The sequence below is a fragment of the Rhea americana genome, unplaced genomic scaffold, assembly GCF_003343005.1.
Source record: "Rhea americana isolate MKP2758 unplaced genomic scaffold, rheAme1 scaffold_26, whole genome shotgun sequence".
In the NCBI taxonomy this organism is placed as follows: Eukaryota; Metazoa; Chordata; class Aves; order Rheiformes; family Rheidae; genus Rhea; species Rhea americana.
This window is the reverse complement of record NW_028186379.1, coordinates 3,306,042-3,326,824: the sequence shown is the minus strand read 5'-3', so window position 1 is coordinate 3,326,824 and position 20,783 is coordinate 3,306,042. Positions and strand designations below refer to the sequence as shown.

Genomic DNA, 20,783 nt, shown 5'->3' with positions numbered 1-20,783 from the left:
AGATACTCATATAGCATTTCTCTGACAACCACTCTATAACAAGACTTGTACCCACAGCTCAGCTCAGACAAGGTAATGGGAGAGGGTGTATACTTTGCAAAGCTTTCTCTTACCGGCCAGCAGCAGAACTTTAGACGCAAGCATGGTTTTTCATTGATGTCTCATAGAAAGGGTGACAGATTTCCCAATTTTTTTGAGTTCACAGTACTCTGCGGGGGTCCCTAGCATCCAGAAAGCTGCTTTGTCTTCCACATGTCTCCCCTTTTTTCTCCTCAAAATAGATTCATTCTTCTAGACAAGTCTGCTTAGTTATTTCCTCCTACTTTCTTGGTGGAGGTTAAGAGGTCAAGAGATGATAGCAGGAAAGCATCACTACCTCCTAGGGAAAATACATATCAAACTTGCGAGTAATTTTCACACAGGAGGCAGTGGAGAGGATTAAGTGGCTCCCTACTTCCTGCAGACACAATCTCAGTCAACATCTTCTGATGTTACTATGTGATTTAAATTCAATTTATTATCTGGAAATGCAAAGCCCACAACAAACTAGACTCCTACAGTCAAGGACTTCTCTCTGCAAATGCACGCAGCAAGACTGTTGCAGGTATAAAGCATGTGCACATCCCCTTGCTTCTATTTACATGGTCAACTACTCTCTTTTGTGCCGTTTCAATCAAGTCATTAAGTTCTAAAGGGGCAGATGCAAATATTCATGTCTAAAACAAAACAGATTTTTGAGCTCAGTTGTGAGGAAAGAAACTGTAAACCACTTACTGGTAGCTTTCCTTGGGATTTGGTTGGGAGACTCAAAGAACTAGAAAAATATACTGTCTACTTTCATTATGTCTGACTCCCCAGACAGACTTCCTGTAACTCCGTTCAGATTAAAGAGGGACAAAGAAACCTCATCACTACAGTCTGCCGTTATTACACATTGCTCCAAAGAGGATAAACTGGATTACAAAGCAGTAACTCCTTTCAGCAGCTGTATCTGGAGGAAGACAAGGGTAAGAGGCAAAAAGGGAGGTATTTTGCCCATTTGTCATCTAGATAGATTTCTTCATCCCAATGAGGAGAACAGACATTTTTTGTTGTGAAATAATAAATAAGAACAGTTAAGCGGCTGGGTTACAGGTTATAGCAGAGCAAATGGGGTACAACATTTATATCGTATTTCATTCAGAAATGGCACTGTGTTAGGCCCCAGATTTAAAACCTGGAACAAACTCAACTTCTGTGCAAAATATCTTATTCCAATATCCAAACCCCTATTCAGATCTATTTTAGGATGAATAATATAAAAATAACCCTTTAATTTTTCCAGAGCAGGGATCACAGGAGAGTAGCTAAAAGGCCAAAAGCAGAGAACCATAGATCACCACTACACACAGACATTCAAATATTTTAAGAGAAATTTTATACGGAGTAGGCGTTCTGTTAATGTATTGTTAATTCTGTTAATCAAATACAACATCACACTCTTGCCACAGCTGCAGCTTGAGTTCTACCTACTCATTTGTCAGCTATTTAATAAGGGATCAAAACACAGTCAGCATGTGTGTGTTTGCACTCACTCATAAATCATCCTTTATGCTTCATTCTGCTGTGCATTTCCCTTACACAGTTCACAGCTTCCACATATTTGAACATCGTGGCACATATGTAATGTTTTAGAAACTAATAATCGAGTTGGTGCGAACTTACAGGCAGCAGATAAACTTGGCTGCACTTCCTTGTACAACAACTACCGTTGATTGAATGCTCCATCTAATCAATTCTAAGATTCATTTATCTTCTGGCCAGAAAAGATCCCTATGGAAAATCAGAAAACTAGAAAGGGAAAGCTGATGATGGGAAGACAGCTGATGATGCATGCTGGTATCTGTTCAACAGAGCGATGCTTGCGAAAAACTCCCTAAGAGGAAATTAGTTGATGACACTCATTACAATTTCCCCCCTCATCTCCTCTCTACCTGTCCCACCACAGTATTTAACACTTTCTTGCCATGAATATGTCTGCCAATTCTCCTATCTTGGCAGCACATCTTTCCTTTTAAAGCTCACCCACCACTCTACTAGCTCAGAAAGGGAGGTAAAGGAGAGAATAAATGGACCATGCATCCCCAATCAYGTCAAGCATTTGGGATGCTGAGAATAACTGCGGGAGAGGAGAAAGAASAAAAGGGACTTAGGGTATTGGATTTTGGAGAGAAGGCACACACAGTGTACACTATGGTGTCAAGATTAGCAGGAATTTCAAGGAAACTCTTAAACAGAGGTGCTGAAGCATGATCCTTYGCAATTTAAGGACAAAGACTGGGACAGATGCAGTCCTCCTGCAATATTTTTATCTCACAGATGCTCAGGAGTCTGCAGCAACTTAGCCTACAATCATACGTTCTAGAGCTGACCCGCGAGGTGGGACTCATCTCAACTAACCTTAGATATCTATGATATAGGTATCTACAGTAGAGTTGGTCATATAAGGCTCTCTTTACAATCAAGAGGGAAAGAAATAAGCATTATTTCATTTGGAACACAGCTGCATAGAATCATGACATAATTCAGATAGGAAGGGGCTCCAGAAGTCGCTAGTCCAAGCTCTTGCTCAAAGTAAAGTCAGCTACAAGAGCAGACCAGGTTGCTCAAGCTTTATCCAGTTGGGTCTTGAAAACCTCCAAGGATAGAGATCGCACAACCTCTCTGGACAATCTCCTCCAATGTTCAATGGTTTTCATGGGAAAAACTTTTCTTCTTGTATCCAGCTAGAATCTCTTTTTTCCAATTATGCTCATCTTTTCTCATCCACCCACCATACACCTGGGTAGGCTGCTCTCAGGTGCCTCCTGAAGCCATCTCTTCTCCAGGCTGAACATGCCTAGTTCCCTCAGCTTGTTCTCACTGGGCAGGTGCTCCAGCCCTTGACTGTCCTGGCGGGCCTYTGCTCAGGTTTACTGGCACTAAATCATCCATCCCAACCTATCTGATCTCTTTTTGATTTCTGTTAAGTAGGATGAGGTGCATCACAATGCAAATCCTATTGAACTACACTGGTTCAGGCCTAGATCTCCACTGATTATACCGGCACTTTTGGTTGACAACTCAGATATAGACATCCACAAGGCTGATTCCTACATTTATTCAGCTGAATCTCACCCAAACTATCTACAAATCAGCCACCCAAAGCTTTATATAGCGATACATTAAGCTGGTCTTTCCAGTCACCTTTCCTTCTCATGCAAGGTATTCCCTGATTTTGATATGGCTGCAACCTCTTTTCATAATCTTGTGTTTAACAAGCTTGATCTCTTGGAATTTAGCCTGTATTAAATTAAAAAGTTCATTGGTAATTCCAAATGTTGGCCCATTTGGAACAGGGCAGTAAGTCATGCCAATAAAATAAAACATTTTGACTTTGCTCACTTCATTGTGGCATTTCCCACTCCACGCTTTTGAACACACGTAACTTCTTTCTTAAAGAAAAGGTTCAGAACATAAAGGTTACAGTCACCTTCCTTCCTCTGAAACTGTTCCATTACCACTGCACTTTTTATTAAGGTACCCCACTGAGCACAAAAAGATATTTTCACTGAGTTGTATAAATATTTGATGCAGTTCTGTTGACAAAATCTATTTTAATGTTCTTGCTTCTGATTTACAAGAAGTATATGGGAAAAGATTTACCATGACAGGTCCACTAGTGGGCAAGAATTTTCCCAGTGTTGCCTCTAAACTACAAAATCCATCACCTAGGAAGCTAACCTGTAACCTACTGTTCTCAATGAGGAAAACTAACTATCAGTTAGTTTATGTCATATGTGATCCAAATGTTGGCCTCTGCTTGCTATTTATAGACTTCTCTTCCCCTGAATCTTTTCACCTTCAGTATACACAGAGAAAATAATTCTATATAGATGACAAAAATCCCAGCCACTTCAGTGGGTAAGGTAAATATAATTGGCCAAATGCATCACCGGTTCCACTCTGTCAAAGGCATTACAAATGCAAAAGGGACAACCATTCTGCACCTCTACAAACCTGACTACTTTTCTATTCCAAGTAACTTGTATTTTGTTTTCTTTGCTTTGTTTTAAAATACTATCAATGTTTTCTGGTTTGTTTGCTAGCTTTTTCTAAGATTTAAAGTTGAGAAATTCACAGACAAAATGGCAAACAAATACAGGCATGCCATGTATTTAAAGAACCATAGTTCAAAACAACTAAAGATGAACAGAACTTGTAACTACACAGAATTAGAGAATAGCTGAGGTTGGAAGGGACCTCTGGACGTCACCTGGTCCCACTGCCCTGCTCAAGCAGGGTCACCTAGAGCACGTTGGACAGGATCGCGTCCAGGCACGTTTTGAGTATGTCCAAGGAAGGAGATTCCACCACCTCTCTGGGTAACCCAGCGCTCTGTTGCTCTCACAGTAAAAAAGGTTTTCTCTTACATTCAGATGGAACTTCCCACGTTTCAGTTTATGCCTGTTGCCTCTYGTCCCGTTACTTTTTTTTTTTAACTCAGTTAAATTACCGAAACATAACCTTAACCTTGATTCTCCCTCCCTTCGCACCCTCACCTGCTCTCACACTGCCAATGGGAGACTTGCTGCTACATGAAATAACAGATGCTGCCTGTTGTAGTTGTATCCTCACCATTTTCAGTGTCGTCAATCTGTATCTTATCACTATAGTCCCCGTTTGTCACCGGGAGAGGGAATGGGTGAACTATCACRATCACTTCAGTAGAGAATTATAGAGGGTCAGTTTAGATCTGGGATTATAGGCAGAGGCAGCAATGACCTGAGTTGGATAAGAAATACCATTAAGTGACTAAGCTCAAAATTTAAATAACTGTAGTTGTTAACATAAGAACATTCAAGGATTAAGCCAGCTGCTGTTCCTAAATTATTAGCAAAACCTGAAAATATTTAATATATGGCATAGCTCTGCATGGTTTACATATTGTAACTGGCAATTGTGTTATATTTCTTAATTATTCAGTATGAAAATTGTAATCACTGWACTTTAAAACTCTTTTAGGCAAAAGTATTGGCAAAAGGACAAAATGAATTTATGATAACTGACAATCTGCAAATCTTTACTTTGTTGGGCAGTCCAAGGACGGGGGGAAAAAAGAACATAACTCTGCTTTTAAGTCTAATATGCAAAATAATGAATTCATATTTTAAGGCAAAGAGAAAAACCCAGAAAAGAGGAAAACCCTCAGAACAAAGAAATGTAATATAACCARTTAAAGAAAGTATGTTCATATTATCTTAATTTAAAGCAGGATTAATCAGTGAATTAGGAGACCAGCTAGTGAAGAGCTGGACAGGCTGGCATAAAAGAGCAGAAAAAAGTAAAGAGATGAGAAGCCCTCAGCCGCCTCTTTCCTCCCTCCCCCTTCTGCTGGGTTGCTTCACACCAGTATTTGACTGAATAAGCTGTATCATTCCTCTGCAGCATGGGAAAATTTTAGGATTTAAATCATAAACCTTTAGCTGCAAYTGGTAGCAGCTTACAAATGTTCTTAGCAAATGTTCTTATAAAGGCATGGACATACTCATGGCATTTATCATATTGTTCTAACTGATATTTACACTTTTTAAAATCTTAACTTGGAACCTCTTGCCTTGAAAATTGTTGTTCTTGTAACCGTAAACACTAATAAAAATGTTGATGTTTGTAATAGTCCATCTTCAGTCTCTAATCTAACTTAAAACCGACTCTGTCCACTTTTATATAACTCAATTTATAAAACAAATTACAAATTTGTTGTTCCATTTGCACAGATACTTTACTGTCATTGCTCAACCTTACTTTATCTCTGCCTGGGCAGTTATTTGGCACTCCTCACTGTGGTATCCGAATGCATGAACTTCCCCCAGATTTCTGTTATGTAAATGAACTTTAAAAGTTTAAATAACAGAAAAATGCTGTGTTTAAAGCACTTTAGAGTGCCCTGATAAGCAGTTTTTACTAAAGAAAACACTGAGCCTGATATAGCCAATTAGGTTTGGCTCTATGAGCTGCAATTTATACGCACAAAATAAACGACCATTTGTTTTTAAGCAAGTTAACTAGCAATTACAAGACTTTCCAGGAAGCTGTGCAAAAGCATTCCATCAACTGAACTTTAGACCTTCCTTTTCTGCTACTTGCTGAAAAATGAAAAATTAGGACTGCCTGTTAATTTCCCAGTTGCATTTTACCAGAACAAACTAATGTTTCTGTTTTTTTATCACAGGTCTGGGAATTCTGACCAGCTGCAAAAAAGGCAGAAGATGCTCTGGAAGCAGTTCTCCTACGCTTTTGTGGCTCAAACYCACAAACCTCAGAGGCAGCGCTCCATCTGTGGGCTGTCACATCCCTTTTGAGGAATGCCAAACAACCCCAAATGTGGCAGAAGAGTCACAGAATTTCCAGGATTCAGCCCTAAGCATTTGAACTATGAAGTATACTTGTAACACGGATATCCAAAATCTAGCGATAATGCCAACATTTTTATGTTCAAATACTTTCCTTCCCTTAGGTTGCTCTCATGGGTCCTTGGTTATGCATCTCAGATCCCTATTAGGCACCAAAACCCTTTGATGCAACCAAAGATGCAAGCTTGACTTCAGAGTCACCATTTAGCCAGGAGTGTAGTACAGACTGCCTACACTATTAAGCTGGATTCAAATCTTGGGTTCAGTGCTACATTTTCACAGCATGGAAACATCTATCTTTAATCTATTCTTGAAGTAAGACCAATGTTGACCCCTCATTCATACATACAAGCTAGGATGAATGGTAATTTTGTTAATTTTTTAAACTTTGTAAAACTCTGTGCTGTCAACGTGAAAAGGGCCCCTGCAGGAATCAGTAGTAGCTGACCATATTTTGGACACACGAAACTGTAGGGACCTTATACTGACCTAGAAAAAGACCCAGACACAGTGTGTGGCCAGACAGCTAAGAGGAAAGCTCTTTCCATTTATGCTGTCTGCATTACAATCTTATTTTAATTCATTTTCCTTAGTGCTGTTTATTAAGTCTATATATATCTGCAGTTACAGAATCATGTCTATTATGTTTATAAAATACAATACATGGGCTCAGCTTTCCTTATTCAAATGCCAAAATATTTCCTGTGCTTTCATTCCACTTCACTGAAATGGGCTGATCTAAAACAAATCTGCCCCAAGCCTCCACTAAAAGCACCTCCCGAATGTCTTCTCTTCAAAGATAATGACATCTATTAGAGGAGAAAGGAAAATAATCACAGCATAATGCTTTCTCTAATTTCCATACCAGTTACCATTCCAAGGCTGAAGATGGCGTTTACCAACGAGCCCCCTTTCCTGAAGTGATCTGTCATGTGCTCCAGCCAATTTGCTTCCAAGCTGTTGATAGTCTGCCCATTCCTGGAGATCTTCATCGGGATAGTCACCGTGTAATACTGACTGCATCTCTGCGGGGTTTTTGGCTTGTTGAACAGAGCGAAGATCTCTGTTTCTAGCAAAATGTAAAAATTGAAGTTGGAAAAACACAACAAGCATAACATGCTATTTTAGGAAGGGGCAACCGTTTTAGCTAATTACRCTGTCCCACTGCAAACACTCTGGGGTTATCTCCTTAATACACTTGTGCAGTGTCCAGCATGGTAGGGTACCAAATCCCAACATGGTATTCTGATATTTGGTATAGTATTTATTATTAACAATGTATTTACTGTGGAAAATAAAACATTTAAAGACAGTAATATTTGAGTACTACTTGGCTTCCACCTCAATGGAGTTATTAGTATAAATAAACATATAAAAACAAATAAGCTCTACAAACTGCATTAAGCACTGTAGAATTTACATCACTACTAGAAATTAATGCAAATAGTACTTACGTTTTTCCACTGAAAGAACTGTTAAAAGATCTGTGACATTGAGGACTGTTCAAATCTGAAATCTCTCAGATTTCAGACCATGCTAGCTGGTTAGCTGATTTACTCTGGGTCTGAGCCAAGGCGAGACTAACCCAACAGCAAATGAATTTTGGAAAGTGGAATCGCGAAGGGTTTTGTAAATGAGAACATTTTTTGGAATCTACCACATATCACTCCTAGTATAACTCAGGAGCACTTAATTAAGTTTTACCATTAAAAAAAAAAGTCAATGTTAGCAACAAATATTCAGAGTTGTAAAGTTCAGAGTAAGCTGAAGTGTAGACAAACCTTCCAAATTCTCAGAAGGGTATAATCACCAGTAAAGCTACTGATATGCAACGTTTGTACATTATTATTTCATTTATTAATGGACAAGGAAATCAATGGCAAAAGTTCTGTTGACTTTCAAGAGCCCAAAATTCCCCCCAAATAAATTAATTTAAAAGGCAAAAAGTTCATATGCCCCCTCAACTTGAAAGCAGCTCCTAATCTTTCCAAGTGATAACATTCTAATTTCAAGTATTATAGTAAAGAAAGTGAAGTCAAGAGAGATGTTTAGATTCCTCTTTCTCAAACACTTCACTGAGCAACAAATAAAAAAGATAATTTTAGAATGGATATGCCACCAAGAGGCTACCAGCAGAGCAATAAGCTCAATACATAACCAAACATGAAAAGAAAGACCTAATGGTCTCAGAGATGATTTAAATACAGTAAAAGGCAATAAATTGCCAACATGAATCCCAAATGAATCCCTAAAATAGCCTCCAGTTGGAAGCAGAGATTTTTTTTTTGTTATGCATGAAGACATCACACTAASGACAGTAAAACAAGGAACTGGAAGTCAATCGGGAGATGGTAATTTGGATTTGAGACTGGGCTACGGACAGAACGTATCTGAAAYCTGTGGGAGTCTTTCAATGGCTGACATGGTTTGTAACCACCACTGAGCGTGGACTACACCAGTCCTACCCGCAGTTCAAGATTAAGTCACTACCGACAGCAGTCTTCAGCAGGCAGCTTGACTGCTTAAGTACAGACAAAGTCACCTTCAGCTTGGTTCTAGAAAACACAAAGCTTTTGATGTAACATTGGAATATTTTTGCCTTGCTCACAGGCAAATAATTTTCAACACATCTTTTGAGAGTCCTTTAATAAAATGAGAAGTGATTGAGCACTACAAAATATTTGGCAAAAAAAAAAAAAGAAAAAGAAAGTAAAGCATTAAAATAGCACTTGTATAGCACAAAATCCTAAATAAAAGAAGAAAATTAAGATTCCATAGAGAGTAATAAATAGTACATTTTTTTCTGAAGTTTTATGTAGGAAGAAGGAGTCCAAGAGTGCTAACTTCCTACTGGAGTTAAGGAGGCTAATTGGGGGGAAAAAAAATGGTGCCTGCCCACCTTCATATTCACAAGGAAGGATGGAGGATTGATGCCAAAGACTGAAATACATTTTCCATGGGAGGAAAAGGGAGTGCTGTAGTAATGAAAAGCCGTACAAGAGTAATAAAGAAATCAGTAATGTGTATAGGCAATGTATYTGGGAATATCCTGCTATAGGCAAGCGATTTCTTTTTTTTGTCACATAAAAAAACTACCCTCTCAGAATTTAACTCTTGGAAGGTATTAGCATAACTCACCAGTAAAAAAAAAGGATAAGAAATTAATAAAATCAAGCCAGAAAGCACTGAGAGAAGGATACATAGATAAACTAAAAAGACTTTAAAAATAAAAGTTCTTGTCTGGCAAGTCAGCAGCTGAAACAAATCCTGAGGTGCCGTAGGCAGACAGAAGCAGGGAATGCTTGTGGTGGTTCAGCTTCACACTACACAGAAATATTAAAAACATGGTTAACTGCACTGAAGTATTTCCAATGTCCAGCGTGGAGAAAAAGTGCATCAAAATATAATTAAACTTGTTGGGTGAATGGTCTTGAAGACAGAGCATATAAAAAAAAGAGACGGAACTGGTCTAACTGACTTGGAGATAACTGTTCTAGAACTACAAGACTAGGAGCAGTTCTACAATGTGCAAGAATCTGCACAAACCAGACTAAATTATTCAAATAATAGCTATGCCTTGACCAAATCTGACTGTCCTCTTGCCCAACAAAAACTGAAGGAACTATAGTGAAGGGTTACTAGAGTTTGATCGAAATCTGATGAGAAAAAAAACCTAATTGCATCAAAATGTAACGGAAATCAAGACAATAGTCCAGCAGAGAGGCCATGTAAAGGCATTTGCAATCCTACATAAAAAAATCCCCAAAGGGGTAGGACTGTTTGAATGAATCTGTGTAAAACATAAAGAATAGGGATAAAGTCAAGGACAGCACCAACTCAAAGGAATGTTGATGGAATTTCCTTACGTAGACTTGTAACTTGTAAGGAAAGTACGCAAAGTCGTAAGAGAAATAAATGCACACAATGTTTTCTAGGATTTATAGAAATATAGGAAAGAAAAATGTTCTGAGGTTTATACTGGGAATGAGATAAGGACTTTTTTTCTGACTTTTCATTTTCTAAATTATTCTAGGCTACACTCTATTTTCAACTACAATTCCTGCCACTGCAGTAACCTCCCAGAAACTAACAGCTTGAGGCAGTTATTTTGAGACTTGCAAAGAGAACTGTTTTTTAGTTGGTATAAAATTATATTYTAAAGTAGAAGCACACCTGGGGAAAAATATATCAGAGAAAGAAACTGGCATATGAAGAATAATGTTCCAAAAATATAAGAGAAGAAGAAGGCAAATTACTAGGAGCATCATTATTAGAAGGATCATTATTGTAAATTTCCAAAATGAACGATTAACAAAAATAACCACTACTTTCCAGTAATTATAATTCTAACTTTAGCACTGACCCAAGGCTAACCAGCAGACTCAAGGTTCGGGTCACATACGTTCATATCATTCCTGATTTGGTTTAGTTTCTGCTCTCTGTTCATCTGCTACAATGGGCCTAAACAYGATAAGGCTTTGAGACTTTTTCCTTCCATCGCTGCAAAACCTTCTGTAAAAACTTAGCAGGGTTTCTTTTCAATGGACAAAAAGGATACGAAGATCAAGAGCTCTCAGGGTACTGGCACCACATACAGAAATGAATCAATTCAGCTGCAGAGTAGATAAAAGCCTTTAAACGCAGGCATGCAAACTAGTCATAACAAAGGTGCATCTGCTTATAGCATCTCTCCAGCTGCCACCTGACTTATTCTGAGTCATTTTGAACGCGCTGAAAAGCAGGGTAAGTGGTGCATTTGGGGCATCTTTTCTACTCTGTTGCAATGGTAGGTTCCTCACCCAACCGCAAGCCCCCAAAGGTGCTAGGAACATACTTGAGGGAATCTTAAATTTGGCTTTTATGCCAAGATAAAAGCCATGAGGCCTTTATAAGAGGTATAAAGAGGTCATGGCAATACTTACTGCCTGTAAGGGGTTTTGAACTTCGTGCTGGTGTCTCACTCTCTGCTACTCCGTTCTGCTTGTCGGYTGCTTCTCTTCCACTTGGGTTCTCATGTTCAAATTGTTCTTCACCGTCCCTTRCAGACTTAAAATTCAGCTGCTCAGTAGCCTGTCCTTCACCTTTCCCATCCTCCCCGTATGTAGCACACTGGTCAGCACTTTCCTCACTGGTTGCTAGAGTATCACATCCATTAACGCCCTCTATTTTCTCGCTCTCCAGTGAAGCATGATCCTTGGAGTAGTTTGAAATGTTTTTATTATCTCTTGATTGCACAGAGTTGTTACTGGCGGGTGTCAGAGAGCAGCTGACAAGGCAGTTCTTTTGGGAATGGTACTGAGGTATAACTCCAACAAATTTCAAGCCTTGACTTGCAGCATCTTGTATCTACAAATCAAAGAAGATTAGCTTTTAACAGGCAAGCTTTCTTTACTACACAGAAATACAGMAAATAACACCCGTCAAGGGAGCTAGAATGTCCTTTTACTACTTTTGTCCACTACCACAGGAAATTGTCATGTTATATTTACATAAAACGTTAAACTCTAGTTAAGCACAATGACAAGTTCCCTAAACAGTCTGTAATCATGTGAAAGTGCAAAAAAAGAGAAAATGCCTCCACACGTCTTCACCAGGGATAAAATATGTTTCAAATTTTACTTACGCTAAATTAACAGAAGTGGTATTACTCAAATGAATTTTGAGTATCAACCTTATGAAATCAGGGACCTGTAATATTACATCTTCTGCTGTATAAGGAGTGATCTGATTATAATATTTATGCAAGGAAATGTTCGTCAATTCCCTTTGCTACATGTACCACTATAACAACAGCTTTTGTTTTCCCTATATTGAATTGAGACATGAATGACAAACTTTCGTATAATGAGCGTATAAAAAGTGATTTCAATACATTGCTTTTGGGAAGATACAGAACTCTCAGAATAGAAAAAAGAGTTGCAAGATGAGCAAAGAAGAAAAAAAAATAAAAAGATAGGAGTTGAATYAATCCCTTCAATTTTAGGTATAGGAGGAAAATGAAGGAATCAAATCATTAAAGATCTTCAGAAGAAAAGCACTGGGCTAGTAGCAATGACAGTTAGTAAAGCAGGAATTAACGGAGGGTTTGAGGTGAAGCAGAAAGAGAAGTCTCTGCTACACGGAGCTGGTGTTTCTGAGGCGCCGTCCATTGGAGCCACCAGCCTCACACTCCTGAAACAGAGGAGAAACTGCAGCAAGAGCCAGACTTTCAGGAAGATACATGAGCATCCACTGATCCATTCATCAAAATCATCAACAGCAAAGGAAAGGTTTCCAGTGTAACATGTGCTCTTCATATAATAAAGTTTAAACACATAAACATTTCAAGAATAAACGCCTTGAGAATAAAAGACTAATTTAACTTTCTGGGCAAACCCTGAAATTCTACAAAATTAAAGTGTCCCAATTATTCTTCAAAGTTCAGCTTATGTTCAGTATGAACATAAGGCTAACAGTTCAGGCTTTTTCAGTAGCAAGTAAAATTACTGATTTCTACCTCAATTTTTAGTCTGAAAGCACAAGGGAGGGAATAGAATAATGAATATTTTTGTACAGTCTTTTTTTTTTTTTTTTAATGAATAATCTACTTCCTGGCAACGTGTTGCTGTTCTGAACATACAGATAAACCTACAGATGATACCTGATCAACAAGAACTTCCTCTTTCAAACCACTGTTATTTTTTCCACTTTAAATTAACTCTTAAAATTTCAATGGCAGGAACTTAAACACWGTTCTCCAGGAAATAAGGCAGCACTCTTTGCAGGTGTTCAGCTTGATGAACACGAGATGCTGATTTCAGCAAAGCCTACTACTAAGGTGGGATAACAACCTCCATATAAAATACTACTAACAGAATCCTTATCAAATGGATGTTTTTCTACACAGGAAGTTCAGTTAGTACAAAGCTGGCTCGCTCAGCAAGGTTTAAGTGAATGTCAATGATAGACAGTTTCATAYTATGCTTAATGCCCTACTTCCTGTTGCAATTTTACAAATACTTTTTTATACAGTCCTTGACAGATACTGTTASGAATTCAGTTAATTTATCATCACTAATCAAAACTACATTTGTTCAGTAGGTTGCAGGGCAGCTAATTATAGAAATGTAACTGCTAAGAGTTTTGGGGATAGTACACGCAAAGTAATTTTATTGGTCCTGAAACATTGCATGTCAACCCACACGAGGCTCTCCCACGCTGCGATCTGGTGAGAACAGCTTTCGCAGCTGTTGTACCTACTGTGCATTGCAGTCTTGGCACACTGGAAGAAAAAACGTATTTATTCTAAGAAATACCTGATCTTGAGGCACTCTTGTTTTCAGAAGCAGAAGAGGAGGAACTAAGGACAGAGTGACAGTCTAAGCTGTATTTGTCTAATACTACAGCAGTAGTAATATCGGAAAAACCGAATGCACCTTCAAGGCCCTTTTCAAACATATTAATCAGCAGTACATAGGATATATTATCTTATTTAAACCTTTATATCAAATTTTTGGGATTACATAAGGGAGGATCAAGCATCTTGTTATTTTCAATAAAGCCAAAAGAGCAGGAAATGTTACATCAATAGCACAATATAAGCTTCAGAACAGCAAAGTCATGTATCAGCAGCTGCAGTCTTTCTTTCCAACTTTCCATAAAAACATGAAGGGGCTAGCTCTCAGCAGAAATTAAAAATGAAGCCTTAACATTTTCAGATTAAAAATAAAGGCAATTTGATTTTTAGGCATCCTGTTGAGAATCCAAATAGTACAAAATTTTAGTTGTTTGTATATCCAAAATGAATTTTCCTATCCASTACAAATTTAAAGTTCCTGTATTTGATATATTTACAACTGCCTTTACTCAGTAACCGCAGTTCAGAAAAATACCTCATACATTCAGAGGCTTACTTTTTCAGAGTATGAAAAAGCCGTTGTTTTAGTCTTAACTTTGGTTACAGTTGCCCATCATCCAGCATTATTTAAAACTATTAACTTAAAATATATGATGGATTCAGGACACACAAGGCTAAGTTTTGTTGTTACTACTACACCTTGTTCCTGCAGTTTGTTTAAAAGTCCTATTTCTCTTTGCAGAATGAAAGGGAGTAAGACAGTCTGAGCTCAGGTAGCTCAAGCAATACCCTGATAAGAATATCCACAACCAGGATGGAGCTGGGTTATGGGCTACTACAGCCTGAATGCCAGCAGTTCCCTCTGAAGGCACTGAGGTAGGGTGAAGGGGGAGGAGAGCCGAAGCTTAGCTCTTGAATAAAGCAAACCTCACCAGTGCTGTCCCTGAAGATCTTGCTGAAGAAATGCACTTTTGCAAGTTCCCCAAATTGCATAGAAATTTAGGAGGATTACTTCACGTGCGTAAGAACCGAAGTCAAGCCAGAGAGGCAGCCTTCAGAGACACTCCTGAGAGGCTACCAGGGACAAGCTCCTCTTGAAAGGCCAGGGTAGATCTTTGGCAGTGCCTCCAAGGAAATTACGATGAAGAGGGACACAGTTTCCTTCTGCTATTGCTCTGTATGTGGCCAGGGTGACTGACTGCATCTTTGAAATACGACACAGTATACATTAGTGCCGGACCCCCTCACCGGAGGAGTGACACAGCGTCACTTCACTCAAAAAGCTTYAGGGACGTCAAGTAAAACCTTCTGGCACATAATGAGACACTTCGTTTTACAACTTTACTCAGAAAGAGGAGCTGCTATGAAGAAACAACGAAGACCCCCAGACTCAAACCAGAAGCCCGGACCTCAATACCCCGACAGGCTAAGGCAGCCGACGCTGGTGCACATAGGCAACTGCGTCCAAAGCAGAACACCAGCCAGCGGGAAAAACACTCCAGCAAATGAGATATGTGGAAGCAGGAAGAAGGAAATATATGGGAGAAAGCAGGGGTAGAACTGGGCTGATGGGAAGAGCGTGGTTCGGAGAGGCTCGCGCAGGGCACGTTGCAGATGGAATGACCATCACAAGCAGTTGTCCTTACGCACCAGTCCAAAGTACTACAGGCAAAAGATCCTCCTCTTCAGCTGCAGTACTAAACGAGAAGGAAAACGCATAAAAAGCCAAAGAAGTGCATTTCCACCATTTGCCACATCAGAATAAAGCTAAAATAAAAATGTCCTTATACTTGGTGCCCCATAGTCATTTCAATTATTTTATTCTTTTTTTTTTTTTTTAATTTATTTTAATTGTTCTTTAGAGCTTGGGACTTTCTTTAAAAGGGAAATTCCAACAAGGTAATAAAAAAAAATTCTTTGGTTCTTTCCCTGGATAGAAACAGAAACATTTTTAGTGCCTAACAAAGTGCTTCAGGGATGACATAGACCACAAACAAAAGGGCAGGTTCCCATCACAAAAGATGGCATCGTTTAACAACAGAAACAGAACTTAACTCATTTATTTTAATCTGGGTAAATCCCTAAGTGGGTACATCTAAATCAATTTATAACTGGCATGTATCAAATTGGATCTACGCCAATTTAAAAATAGAATCTGTTTAAAGAAGAGGTGAAATTTCACGTGTATGGAGGGCCGAGGTAGTTACAGAATTTAATATCATCTCTGTAATTTGCTTGATTAGAAACTTGGCATTTTCCCTGAGGGGTAAAAATGACAGGTTTAGCCTTCGCTATCTGTGAAACAAATATCAAGTCTCCCACTAACTCTGGTAGAAATTGGAACACGCACTGTGTCAAACCCCTGATGTCACTACCTTAATTGAATTTTAGCTGGAGACAGTAATGTTAACATTTCTTAACATTTGTGAATTGTTATTGTTTATCTCATAAGTGACTGACCACTACTTTTATACTGCATTTGGAAAAAAAGGAACAAGCAGCAGCACAAAGCAGTGTCACTAGACATTAGGCTCATGTAGCAAATTTGTGGCCCATCTTTTTAACCATTTCTAGTTCCCTTGAAGGCTTTCCATCTAATAAGAAAATAGCTGACAGTCTAATTTAAAGCTCTAGAAAACTACAGTCTGCAACAGTACAGCTGAATGATGAAATCCTCTTTTCTGAAAACTACTTGTTTTTAAACTATAGGCATCACAACCATGGCAGAAGTTTGGACATTACAGACTGAAAAGTCATTTTGAACAGGTACAGACAGCTTTTCTTTTCAAATCTATTTAGAATAAAGACACTTGGCAAGTTCATTCCAAGTTTTGTCTGTGATTGTGCTTATTGTTGCATTATGAGCTCCAAAATAATCTCCTATTTACAGTGACCAGGATAGTATTATAAATTCAGAAACTCCAAGGTATAGATACTGTGCTGAACAACATGATATACCTCTGCCAGCTTCTGTAATTGCTTGCAATGCAATTGTGTGCATTTCTCCCATGGGATGACACAGAGCGAGTCAATCACTTCCAGCAAGTTCAGGATATATTCCACCTACATCAATAAACATGGGAATTGCAGCAGAGCAATTTAATAAMAAAAACCTCTCTCCTGGATAAGGATTTTCAAACAATTGATTTAATAAGACAAGTGTTATAAATTGCTCTTAACTCTTGGATGCCAGGAGCTGGAAGTTTTTGGCATCCATCCAGCGTAAAAGTAGTTTTACTACTGCCATCAGGACACTTGAGGTTACAGAAGTCCTAAATGGTCTCAAGGCTTACACTTCCTGATGATCCAGATCAAAATATCTTCAGAACTTTGTCATCAGGAGCAATCATTTTATTCATAAGCTTGCTATGTATTACTTCTTTTAATACAAAAATGGTAGCAACCAGCTAGGTGGGATTGTTACTAATACGAAAACAAATGAGAGAAATAATTTACCAAGAACACTGGTAACAAAAATGCATCTGGATCAAGGAAAGACATTGCTTAGTGGTGACCAGCAATTAGCCCTGTAATGAACTAAGTGAAGGAGTACTGCTATTTAGTCCTACTGATGGGAAAATACACGGCCTCTGAAACAGCAGCTGGGTTAATTTTGCTCAAAGCCTTCTAAAACTTTTTTAAACCAAGCATGCGCTGTCTTAGCTAATAAAAGAAATACTTGTCTGCTGTTTCTAAAGACTAATGTTAGAAGTATCAGATCTCGTAACGTGCACCAGAAACAAGATCACTGTGTTTTTCTACCTTCCTTTAAAATTTAAAGAGATTTATTTTGACAACAGACATAGCACAAGGGATCTTCAGGCAACAAACATTATCTTGTGGTTCGAGGAGTTTTGTATGCCAAGGAGAGGAACTGGAAAAGGCTGTTCTAGACTGCAGTTTTCCAACTGTGTCCTCCTTCATTAATATTTAGTAGTACATGCTGCATCAACAAGGACTGAACATTTCCCTTTTAATTTGCTCATTCTGAAAACAGATGTTTAAAATTAAGAGAGGCTTTTCGTGTGCCTCTGATGTTTTCTACAGGTCTGACATGCACCTTCCTGGGAAGACAACAACAGTCAGCAAGAAATCATTGCTTATTTTAAAACCAGCTAAGCTTAACTAATGGTCTGAARGAAGGTTTTAGTTATTTCTAAATAACTCAGAACCATATCTTTGGCATTTTTGCATCTCTAAGTTACAAAAAAAGATAATTCTACTAATCAAACAACAAAGCAGCATCTGCTAAACAGTTCTCTATGTTGTTACTTCGAAACTCTCCASCAGCATTTGCAGATGTTCAGACCCCATAACCTTTCTGATTGAGAAGTTCTGTCATTTGGGCCTTTACTTCTCATAAATTCTTATCCTTTTCCAGTTTGCACTGACCTATTTGACTCTGAATTTGAGAAAGATATTTCATGCTTTTGCAAATATAAGTAAATATAGGTGTAGCTTTTAGAAAGTCAAATCCCACTCTCCACTCAGACTTTCAAATAATCAATTATTTTCAGTTTCAATTACACTAAAATAGACCATCTGCGATAAAACACTGGAGCAGTGCACTAAAAAATGTTACCATAATCCCAAACCACAGCGTCTTCCTTTACACAGTATTGTTGACAATGTTGACATTGAAACATCCATTTGAAACCTTGTCCAGAGTTTTAGCACTTCGGAGATTCAGGTAAGGCTATTAGCATGAAGTTAGTAGATCCAAGACAAAATGGTAGAGTCCCCCCAAAAAAAACGAAAATAAAATCTAATCAATTTCTTGAAGAATCAGATACACGTTGATTTTCCAGCTTTGCCGTACATGGCCCAGCCAACAGAACCATTAACTGGACACCTTCAGCTCCTGTTGTATTTGCTGTAGAGCACACCAAGGCATTGAACAGGGAAAAGAAAGTGAGCTCTACAGTTTTAAAACATGCCTGTTGATAATATACTCTTCAGATGAGAACTGAAAGCTACAAGCAGAACAGGGAACTGGTACTGAAGCCAGAATCCACTGCAACCAACTGCTATGCTGAATACCACAGAAGACAGGCTCTTGACGTATTGCTGCCAAGAGATATTAAGTTACAGCAAGCTGTATGTCTCCTGCTACCACAACCAATATGGRGACTAGAGAAACAACTGAATTACAAAATTCCTCACCAGTTTCCTTCATCTACCCAACCATTTCTTAGGGTAACATAAATGCACTACATGCACAGCGCAGGGCAGTGCAATTACTACTGTCTGTGTACTCTCTGTAGACTATAGCTTTGGGAACCACCCTGGCTCTGTGGCCTCATGTGCAATGATTCTTTTCAAATTTTTATCTTATCTGTTACTCCACAGAGCTAGCAAAGGGAGAACATCAGCTGGCACAGGCTACAGAGCGTTAGTGACTCTAGTAACTGCCCAAAAGCTATCACAGCACACCTGAGTCCTGCTGTCCTTGTCCTATGTGCTGAAAAAAACTCCTGAATGTACCCACACAATCTAAGATTTACTCCTTAAAATTTGTTTTAGGCCTAGGATAAACTGCTGCACAGCAGTCATCCTATGCTTATTCAACCCAGAGCCTTGATATGCTGAACAGTGATCTGCAAGAGACTGTACAAACTATGTCCCAAAACTTTGCTCCGGAGCACAGTTATTTGCACTGCAGTTTCAAAACGCAGGCAATGTGTGGCACACGAATCTTTTGAGAGAAGCTTCTAAACTAATGGAGGAACATAAGCAAGAGGAAATAAAGATTTATAGAGATGTATGGCTGATCTCTGTATTTAACAACAATATTAGCTGGACAAACGTAATTCAGCCTTCTCTGTAGAACATGAGGAAACATGCTCTTGTTCCTTGTTTGTGATCAGCCAGCACTGATGCTAATCAAAACCAACACATTGGTTTAGTGCATCTTTGTCCAAAACAATGGGGGGGGGGAGAAGCAGGAGTTACTGGCCAAGAGGAATATTTTAAATGTTAAGAACTCAGTCTCAAACTTACAGACTTAAAGTTTAATTTGCTGGGAACACTTTATCTTTTATAAAACAAAGTTTTTTTAAAATGTCACATTGTTTTGTCATGCCCTCTGCTACTTGTTGCCAAAATTACAATTTGAATAATTTGCCCATACTTTGTTTTAGCACAGTATGAGATATTATCACATTTACTGTTATAAACAAAAGCAATTTTCTATTTTTCCCACCAGACAGAAGTGGTATCATTGAAAACACGGACTACATACTTTATAACATCTATTTTTATCTTGGTCAAGAGGATGAGCCGGAAAGCTGCTGGGGGCAAAGGATTATAAAAGCACAACCAGGCTCCTGGGAGAGCCCTGAAAATAGTTTTGCAATGTTCATGGAAGATGTGTATCAACATCACTCTTACACGGCTTAGTCAAAAGAACACAAGTTGAAAGAAGCTTAACCAGGAACAGATGTTCCCCTTCACACCAGGCTGTTTAAAATACAGTATATCCTATTTTTTACCATTTCTTGTTTTATATACACTTACAAAACATTAACAAAATGCACTTTAATAAATATTATCACAGCAGATCACAAACAGCTGAACCATTGATGCTGTTTTAACTTTTGCTTCATGACTGTATCTATTTCTCAGATCCAAATACTTAAACAAAAATAAAATAGAGTTCAGCTTGCACTGAAAACATGCAGAAAACAAAGCAGTCAGCTAAGTGCCCAGAGACGGTTTTCACTACAATGTGCTAAAGAAATAAATGTTGTATTGTTCTTTTGCAAACGCCCTTGAGAGTGAAGGTTTTTGGGTGGGATTTTTTTGGTTTAAGAATGGAAATGATTTGAAAAGAAACTGAGAGCATATCTAGGTAAGTAATCCTTCTAAGTAATGAACAGTACTCCAAAAGGGTCATTTTCTAACCGCAGAAGTAAATTCAAACTTTATTCATCTGAAGAATGATCTTGCGACCAATACTAAAGATCCATTTTCCCCCTTTCTATCCGTTGCTACCACTTGCTCTGAGAGTATAGCCT

At 38.4% G+C, this 20,783-nt stretch overlaps 1 protein-coding gene across 2 annotated transcripts in view; it reads right to left on the bottom strand.

The window, feature by feature from the left end:
- Positions 1–20,783, bottom strand: part of RFTN1 (raftlin, lipid raft linker 1) — a 95,720-nt gene that overhangs the window by 17,452 nt on the left and 57,485 nt on the right. The window contains exons 5-6 of one of the 2 annotated variants that reach the window (XM_085307508.1): positions 11,354–11,777; positions 7,297–7,500 (exon numbers count right to left, since the gene is read on the bottom strand). In XM_085307508.1, coding sequence (XP_085163634.1) covers positions 7,297–7,500; positions 11,354–11,777 — 628 coding nt within the window. The remainder of the gene's footprint in view (positions 1–7,296; positions 7,501–11,353; positions 11,778–20,783) is intronic. The other variant, XM_085307509.1, reaches the window with a different exon arrangement.